This window comes from Aphelocoma coerulescens, chromosome 3, assembly GCF_041296385.1.
Source record: "Aphelocoma coerulescens isolate FSJ_1873_10779 chromosome 3, UR_Acoe_1.0, whole genome shotgun sequence".
In the NCBI taxonomy this organism is placed as follows: domain Eukaryota; kingdom Metazoa; phylum Chordata; class Aves; order Passeriformes; family Corvidae; genus Aphelocoma; species Aphelocoma coerulescens.
The window spans coordinates 15374829-15384172 of NC_091016.1; the positions used below are offsets into that span (position 1 = coordinate 15374829).

The 9344-nt window shown below is 50.6% G+C and overlaps 1 protein-coding gene across 1 annotated transcript in view; it reads right to left on the reverse strand.

The window, feature by feature from the left end:
• LOC138107002 (TOG array regulator of axonemal microtubules protein 2-like) overlaps window positions 1-9127 on the reverse strand; it is a 28165-nt gene extending 19038 nt beyond the window's left edge. The window contains exons 1-2 of the mRNA XM_069008333.1: window positions 8997-9127; window positions 1915-1961 (exon numbers count right to left, since the gene is read on the reverse strand). Coding sequence (XP_068864434.1) covers window positions 1915-1961; window positions 8997-9127 — 178 coding nt within the window. The remainder of the gene's footprint in view (window positions 1-1914; window positions 1962-8996) is intronic.
• Window positions 9128-9344: the final 217 nt, after the last annotated feature.

Sequence of the window (9344 nt, forward strand, 5' to 3'; positions counted from 1 at the left end):
CCACCTTTACAATCACCACAACTAATGGGTGAGGCACTCGAGGGGTGTTTTAATATTGAGAAGATCGCTTTGTTTTTATTTTTCATGAGACTAGCATCACTATAATTGGTCTGAACTCTATGGAGCTGGCAGGACAGGAGAGAGACATTCCACTACTTTGCTTCTGTGCTGCTCATGGCTCATCCACTAGTTGGGGATCCCTTTCCTTCCAAACAGTTGGCAACCCACAGGGGGGTCTCTAGAATTTGACAATTCCACCTAGGAAGTAATTGCTTTCCAAAGCCAGTTTTCAAGGCCTTTGTTTCTGTAACTCCCCCTCAGTTCTCGGCTGGGTTTTGTTGGTGGTTTTTATTTCTCTTTACAACAAAGGCAGTGCTGGGACACAAACAATGGCACCACGTGTTAGAAGCTGCAGAAGATTTGCAATCAAAATTAGATGTCCCCAGTATTCAAGCAGCCCATATCTGTAGGGAGCACATTGTTCATGCAAACGTTCCAGCTTTTCTCTGCTTTGTTGCTCCAGGGGTTTATTCCCTGCTTTCTCCCCTGTGGAGACACCCAAACCCAACATAAACATGACCTGCCTCAAAACATTTCTGATCTTCGCTAATCCTGACAATTCAAAATTTTCTTAATGGAAATGGCAGGGGCAGGTTAATCTGAAATGCTCTCCAACGGAGCTTTTAAAACTCAGAGAACTAATCATTCTGTACAGGCCTCCACCGATGATAAAATCATGTGGCAGCAGGGCAGTAAAAAGGAATAACTGTCTTAAATCAGGATTTTTTTCCCCTGTAGAATGGTCAGCACAATTATAAAAGCGTAACAGGTAAGCTTTAATGAGATAGCTCATTTCTAGTGCAGAATTAATCCAGCTAAAATGCCACCTTACATACTCAGCAATACTTCTCCCCAGATGCATTCAGCATTCCAGCTGCATATCAGCAATTACGGAGTCATTCCAAAGGGGCCTTGCCAAGGATTTGGCAGAACTAACCCTGAGGCAAGGGACCAGTGGATCTGATCCCTTTTTCTGCATCAGCAAAATTGTTCCTTCAAATCTCACCTCTCCTATCATTCCACGCCCAGAGATGGCAAAGGAACAACACCACTGTCATTGAGGCTTTGAACTTGAAAGCAGGGGCTGACACACATGCACCAGACACCGCATTTTGTCTGGCACAACTCTTCTTGTCAGGGCTCAGGCAAGGCAGGGAGGGGGGACAGGGCAGAAGCCATCTCCTCCCCCAGCCTCAGCCTGCACTACTGACACAGGCAGAGAGAGTCGGGGAAGAGATTTGCCATCGTGAACCTGCCATAGGTGGCTTTAGGCCTGTGCTGTCAGAGGATGACAAACTCTGATCCTGCATAGGCTGCATCCATTTGGAAGTCTCCTTCCCCTTAATTGGAACATTAACAAGGCCTTTCTGTCTAAGGAGGTTTCCCTATTTCTCCCCATGCAAAACCAGGCAATGTCCATGAATCTCCTTCAGATCGCAAAGGCTTCAGCACAGAAACTGCCCCAAGGGAAGGTGTCCTCCTTCAAAGGCAGGAGGAAGGAGTGGGAACATTTCTCCTTTCATGCTAAATGTCTTTTTTTCTCTACTAATTATGACCTTAGAAAGGGTGCAGGGAGACGAAAGGCATGTGCAGGATGGAGAGGAATGTTTTCTTTTCTTGTGGCACATTTCCCGAGCCCCAAGGTACCAGTGCAGCTCCTGGAGTAATTTTCGCTGCACCACCGGAGCACACTCCCAGTGACCAGGCTCTGGGAGAGTCCACTGAGCCCATCAAGGAATTGAAAGGGATTCGAAGAAATTTAAAGCAGGATGGTTTTCAACCCAAATGTCCCAATGCCACCCCTGGATCAGCATTCCAATGGTCATTTTAGGGACAGACATGCCCTGTACCTACTTGCATGTTCAGAGTTCTTCTCTTTGCTTCTGCTGCTGGATCTTGGCCTTGAGAAAATGGAGGACAAAAGAACATATGAGCAGGTAGAAAGAGAAGGGCATGGAATGTGTGTAGCAACAAAGGAGGCAAACCTTCTTAGCATGGTCCCCCTGATGAAGGAGGAAATGCAACACATAAACCCAACTGCAAAACTGCAAACCAACCCAACTGCAAACCCAATTGCAAAGCTGATGAATTGTCCTTAAGCTTTCAGTTGCTGGAGTCCCACAGAGCTTGCCAAGCTCTGGCTGAAACACAGCAGTCATTCTTCAACTTGCATCAGACCTGCCCAGTTCTCTCCTTTTGGAGCCAAGTGGCTCCTACAGCCTCTGTGCAGCAGCAAGAGCTGCTGAGCTGAGACACAAGTCTGTATGGAGGGCAGCTACTTTTGTTCTCCTGACAAAGCTTGACTTTGCCTGCTCATGCCTTACACTGGTGACAGTCTCGGGCTACATGGGGTCATAGCACTGCTCTCTCCTGAGAATGACAGTACACCTGCTTGCTCTTTCAAGGACAAAAAGGCCTTTTCCAACTCAGCTGCTAGGTAAGGATACTCAGATTGCACTTTAAAAGCCCTACGGATGCTTTTCAATTGCATCTTCTGTGACTCCTTCCTTATCCTTGTCACTAGGATAAGCTTGACAGCTACATTTTCTCACACCTATATCCAAGCTAATATCTTTGCATCAGGTACAGTGTAGATACAAAAATGCTGCTAGCGAGGATTTTCTTGTTATTTTCTAAGTCCGTGAGAGACTTTTCTCTCTCACAGAAGAGGTAGCAGGGAATGTAAACAACCCAGACACCTGCAACCTTGAAAAGTCTTGTTTATGGTATAGTAGAAAAATATTTTGACAATGGATGTTTTAGGATTTTAGCCAATCACCCCCAAGGGGTGGCTGGCCCTTTGTCCAATTAGGCTATGAAGAAAAAAGTCTATAAAAGAGTTTGTAAAATAATTAAATAAATCAATCTTGCTGCACAACTCCTGCCTGCTGGATCTTCTCCTCCTCCTCCTCCCTATGGCTGCGGGACACGGTGCTATACCGTAGGAACCAGGCCTGCGGTAATATTTGGTGCTGCCCGACGTGATCTGCACTCCCTGACGTGTCCTGCTGCTGCGAGCCAAGCCGAATTCCTCTAGAGGTACGCTGCTCCCCTTTGCCCCCCGGGACCGGGAGGTCCGACAGAACTGAGAAATGGCAAACAGCGGCTCACAAACCGAAGCTGCGATGCTGGTCTGGAAAGGTGTGTTTAGCATATTGCGCACCTCCATTCCTGAAAACTCAGTTCGGGAATTATTAGACTGGGCTACTTTAAAAGGGATTTCCATGGACAGAGATAGTGCCCTGGACTTTGCCTTATGGCAGGAACTCGGATGCGCTGTCCGACAGGAGCTCCCGACTGGGGACTCAGCAGCGTTAGAATTATACAAAACCTGGCGTTCATTATTTTTCCTGCTGACAGACCTTGACTGTGATAGCAGGGCTGGCTCGCCTATCTCGGTGATGAGTGACGGAGGAATGTCCGAGGGGGGCCCCGTTGACTGGGTTTCCGGGGAAAATGATAATGGATTCAGAAACCCCCCCCCAGCTCCACAGGCAGAGCCTGCGCCGGCTCACCCTGCACAATCGCAGGACTCCACAGCCCCCAGGAACCCCGCGCCGCCAGAGGCGGGGGGGTCAGAGCAGCGGGAGGGCGCACAGCCTGCCTTGCCATTCGGCTGGGCGGCGGCCACGGCTTATCCAGGGCCGCAGATCAGCGGCTTAGCCACTTGGATGCCCAGAGAGGCTCCTAGCTCGGTTCCGTACGGACCTGGATCTAACTTCTTAGCCGGCATAGCGCCGGGCGTGCCTGCCCCGGGACTCCCTGGGTGTGGTCCGCTGCCCTCCCTGGCGCTGGACTGTTCTGCGCAGTCGCAGAACCCAGCCATCGACCTCTTAGTGCAGCATTTGCCTTTGCTGATGGAGCTGCCAAACTTATCCCGAAGGATGGAGGAACTCCTCACACTGTTAGAGCGGCGAATGCCCGAACCAGCGCCGCCCGCGCCCCCCCCGCCATCCGCGGGAGATGCGGCTCCGAGCCGAGAAACGGCGCGGCCGGCGGCGAACTCGGAAGCGGCGCAGCCGCGGCAAAACCCGGCAGCGGCAGCGGCTGCGGAGCCGCGGCCAGAGACGGCGGCTGCGGAGCAGCGGGCAGGGGGGGAAGCGCCCAGAGCGACCCCCGAGAACGGGCCGGCGGCGGCAGCGCCGGGCGCGGCTGGGGAGCGCGGAACAGCAGCGGCAGCGGCGACCGCGCCGAACGCAGCTGCTGTGCCAGAGGCGGCGGCGCCGAGAGCGGCTGTAGCCTCAGAGACAGCGGCAGCAGTTCCAGTACCAGTTCGGTCGGGGCCGGCCGAGACGGCCTCCCGTATAGAAACTGGTGTAAAAACTGCCGCGCAGCCAGCTGCAGTCTGTCCTGTCTGTTCTGCCTCTAGCGAACTTAGCCAAAGTGCCCCTCCACGTAAATTTCTGTTCACTCCCAGCACCCCAAAGTTGCCTTTGCCTGATGATTCCTCGTCAGGCAGTGAGGCAGATGAGGTGCTGGCCCCAGCTCGTCAGGCGGCTGTAGCCGCGCGGCGAAGGAAAAGGCTGCGCCGGTCTCGCCCCTGGACCTTTCAGGACTGCACGGTAACAGTGCGTCCGACGCATTATAATCGCTTCTTAGAGTCTATTAAGATGCGAGCATTGGAGGAGGGTGACTGGAGGTCATTAGAAATCCTTGGAATGCCATATAGATCTGAGGATTCTGGGGGTAACCGGGGAGCTGTTACACTCCATCCACAGGCGGTGCCAGAAGTTCAGGATGGTAGTGCTTCCCCTAAAGGGGAGATCCAAGCTTTCCCAGTGTATAAGGCTCTCCCAGATTCAGGGGAGCATGACAAGCATGAGGTACTTGCCTGGAAAGTTGCCCAGGGCCTCCAATCCAAGGTGGCACAATATGGACTAGGTTCTGCTGAGGTTATGCAGATAATAAGGGTGATAAATACGGATTTGCTTTCTCCATTTGATATCAGACACTTAGGTCAAATTCTATTTCAACCTGTACAATTTACAGTTTTTGAGAAAACCTGGAGAAAGCTGGCCGGCAAGACTGCATTAGCAAATATGCAGCTCCCTGCTGCTGATCCTAGACAGACAGCAGGAGTGGATGCTTTGATGGGGACTGGTCCCTTCTCTGATCCCAGTCTACAGGGTAACTTGCCCTCTAGCATCCTGCAGCAAGCTCAACAGGTCGGCATGGCTGCCCTGTTGAAAACCATAGAGTTGTCTGCGCCCAGAAAGCGATATACTGAAATAGTTCAAGGCAAATCAGAGTCATTCCTCTCTTTTGTAGAGAAAGTTTCTGCTTCTCTTGAGAAGCAGGTTGAGGATGATGGGTTAAGACAGATGTTGTTAAGGCAGTTAGTGAGAGATAACACAAACGAGGAGTGCAGAAAAATCATAGATGCCTTACCAGGGGACCCTGAGGTAACAGACATGGTCGAGGCCTGTGCTAAGGTGGGATCTGGGAACCAGAAAAGGTCTGCCTTGGCTGCGTTCCTGCAGCCTGTTCACGCATCTTCTGGTCGTGAACCAAAGCCACCAAAACAGGTGAAGAAACGGAAGCGGCCTAAGCCGAGCCAAAAAGAGAACACACCGATCCCCCAGTGCAGGAGGTGTGGCAGGCCAGGCCATTGTACGGGCTACTGTAGATCCCAGACTCATGCCGATGGTCGGCCTTTGTCGGGAAACTTCCACCGGGATGCAAGGAGGGGGAATTGCTCTCCGATGCAGTCGCTCCCCCAGAGAGTGGCACAGGTACAGGCACAGGCCTACCCAGCCACCCTAGAGACAGCACCCAGGGATCAGACGGCACCCACAGATCAGACGGGTTTGACGTCCACACCGCAGCCGCAGTCGTCTTAGACTCTAGCGGTATTTATAAGGTTCCCTTGGATGCATATGGACCCTTAGCCCAGGGATCCAGCGCGATGCTGGTGAGAAAACCTGGCGTTGCCCATCAAGGAATCTTAGTGCACTCAGGAGTTATTGATTCTGACTTTAAAGGTCAGATTTGCGCTATGGTCTCCATGCAAAACCCCCCTGTAACTATTCCTGAAAAGACCTGCCTTGCTAAATTAGTGCCTTTTAAGTCTTGTGTCCCCAGGGTAGAACAAATTCAGGAAGATAACGGCAGTGGATCTACGGGACTTCCACAGGCCCTCTGGACTGCAGACATCTCTGACCAAAGGCCACAGATGACACGTACCCTGGTCCTGCCAAGCGCCCAACCACCCCGGATTCAGCTTCGAGGTTTGATTGATATGGGTGCTGATGTAACTATCATCTCCTTCTCTGCGTGGCCTCCCTCATGGCCTTTAGCCCCGGTGGGATCGGCCATCGCAGGATTAGGAGGAACCACACAGAGCTATTTAAGTGAACGGCCTGTGGTGGTGAAGGACTCAGAGGGGCACACAGCTACAATTAGGCCTTATGTTGCTACCACTTCCTGTAACCTTTGGGGACGGGATGTGTTGGTAGCTTGGGGCGTACGGATTGGGACAAATTTTAGCAGGGGTCACTGTGTGTAAGGGCGCACAGTATCCTACACTGCCTTTGTGGTGGTTCATTAACACACCAATCCGAGTCAGACTCTGCTCAGTTAGTTGAATTAAGGGCTGTTACCATGGCTTTTCAGCGATTCTCACAGGAACCTTTGAATTTGGTTACTGACTCTGCTTATGTAGCAGATATCACCCAACGCTTAGATTGTTCCCTTCTGAAGGAGGTGAATAATGCGGCTCTGTTTTCGCTGTTGCAAACCTTGTGGTCTGCAATTCAGGCTCGAGTGCATCCGTATTACATTCTGCACATTCGAAGCCACACCAATTTACCAGGTTTTCTAACGGAAGGCAATGCCAGGGCTGACATGCTGGCAAACCCTGCATGGGTAGGGCCTCAGCCTGACAAAATTGCACAAGCCAAGGCATCGCACGGTTTCTTCCATCAAAGTGCACATACCCTGCAGAAGCAGTTTCATTTCACGCCAACCGAGGCGCGCGACATTGTCAGCGCTTGTGCTGACTGTCACGGACTCGCTGCGCCTTTGCCAGCAGGGGTAAACCCCAGAGGGCTGAAAGCCTTGCAGATTTGGCAAACGGATGTAACTCACGTCCCAGAATTTGGTCGGCTGAAATATGTGCACGTGTCTATTGACACTTTCTCCTCAGCTATGTGGGCTACTGCTCACACTGGAGAGAAGAGCCGTGATGTCATTGCCCATTGGAAATTGGCTTTCTCAGTCCTGGGCGTGCCAGCTTCTGTGACAACCGATAATGGTCCTGCCTACGCCTCCGAGAAGACACGGCAGTTTTTACACCTATGGGGTGTAGACCATACCTTTGGTATCCCACATTCTCCTACTGGCCAAGCCATTGTTGAATGCGCTCATGGTACCTTGAAGCATGTTTTGGACAAACAGAAAAGGGGAATGCATGGAGAAACCCCACAGAGCCGACTAGCAAAAGCTTTGTATACAATTAATCACCTTACAGTACCACAAAATTCAAATAATCCTGTTATTCTGAATCATTTTTTCTCATTGCAGTCTGCAGGTGACAGACAACTGCCCCGGGCAAAAGTCTGGGTGCGGAATTTACTCACTAACCAGTGGGAAGGCCCACATGAGCTTATCGTTTGGGGTCGTGGGTATGCTTGCGTTTCCACAGATACTGGGATACGGTGGCTACCTGCAAAATGCGTTCGCCCTGACCTACGGCACCAGAGGCAGAACAGGCAACCTCTGAATGATGACCAGAACGCCAATCATCCAAATGGCGACCAGAATGTAGAGCATCAGCCTAATGACTCTTCTGATGATGACCAGGATGTCAACCATCAGGCAGATGGTCCTTCCACAAGCAGAGACTGAACTTTAAATTTCTTGTTATGGAGTCAGATAGTTAAAGCCTTAAGGACATATTTAGAATTAATAACTGATGTAGATTTCTATTTGGCATTAATAGTAGAGTTGTTATCTTATAAAACAAAAAGGGGGAATTGTAGATACAAAAATGCTGCTAGCGAGGATTTTCTTGTTATTTTCTAAGTCCGTGAGAGACTTTTCTCTCTCACAGAAGAGGTAGCAGGGAATGTAAACAACCCAGACACCTGCAACCTTGAAAAGTCTTGTTTATGGTATAGTAGAAAAATATTTTGACAATGGATGTTTTAGGATTTTAGCCAATCACCCCCAAGGGGTGGCTGGCCCTTTGTCCAATTAGGCTATGAAGAAAAAAGTCTATAAAAGAGTTTGTAAAATAATTAAATAAATCAATCTTGCTGCACAACTCCTGCCTGCTGGATCTTCTCCTCCTCCTCCTCCCTATGGCTGCGGGACACGGTGCTATACCGTAGGAACCAGGCCTGCGGTAATAGGTACAGTCCTGTAACTCTTCTCTAGCACCTTGCCCTCTTTGATCTTAAGCCCATATCGAAATACTAGACATCGATCAGATTATACATCTGTACCCCAAGTTTTATCTGGGCTCTGGTTTCACGGTGGAGGCCCAGGCACAGAGAAGTCACGCCTGACATTTACAGAAGCAGCACCTGAATTTGCAGACACCTCCTCAGTAGCCAATATTTGCCCTGCCATATTCTCATGGCTGCAGAAGTTGACAGTCAAGGATCACAGTATTCAAAGAACTGCAGTATCCAGATCCATGCAATACAGTTCCCAAATGACACCACAAACATCATAGAGGGAATCAGCAGCCAAGTCCAGCAGAGGACCTGTTCTGAGGAGCTCTTAAGCCCTGCCTCCTCTTCCCCACAACCACCTCTGCTCTTAGGGCATATGGTGTTGGGTTTGCCATTGCGCTGGATCACCACAGATGGGCAAAATGGGGAATACACGGAGGTTTGCCTAAATACATGGGAGAGATGACTGTGGAAAATAACCTCACAAGACTGAAAGAGCGAGAGGAACAGCACACTGGAGCAGCAGACACCTTGGCTTACCTCATCTCCGGGGACTCCTGGAAATCCAGCTGCAGAGAGCTTGGGACAGACGCTGCCGCACTGCTCACAGGGGGACTCACTGCCTTGCGTATTGGGGGGATCAAAGGTGGTCCCAATGACCCCTTCTTCATATCCCCACCACTGGAAAACAGCAAGGAAGCCTGCAAAGAGTAGAACACAGTACTCCTCAGATCAAGCATCCAGCCTTGCCCCCATTCATGCCTGAAGACATTTAGCCATGCTGTTAGCTGGGACCTGGCAGAAATGTCAAACTGATGGAGCAGCTTGGTCTAGGACAGGGAATGGAAAGGGAAGTGGTGAGTGAGAGACCATGTCCCACATTTGCCA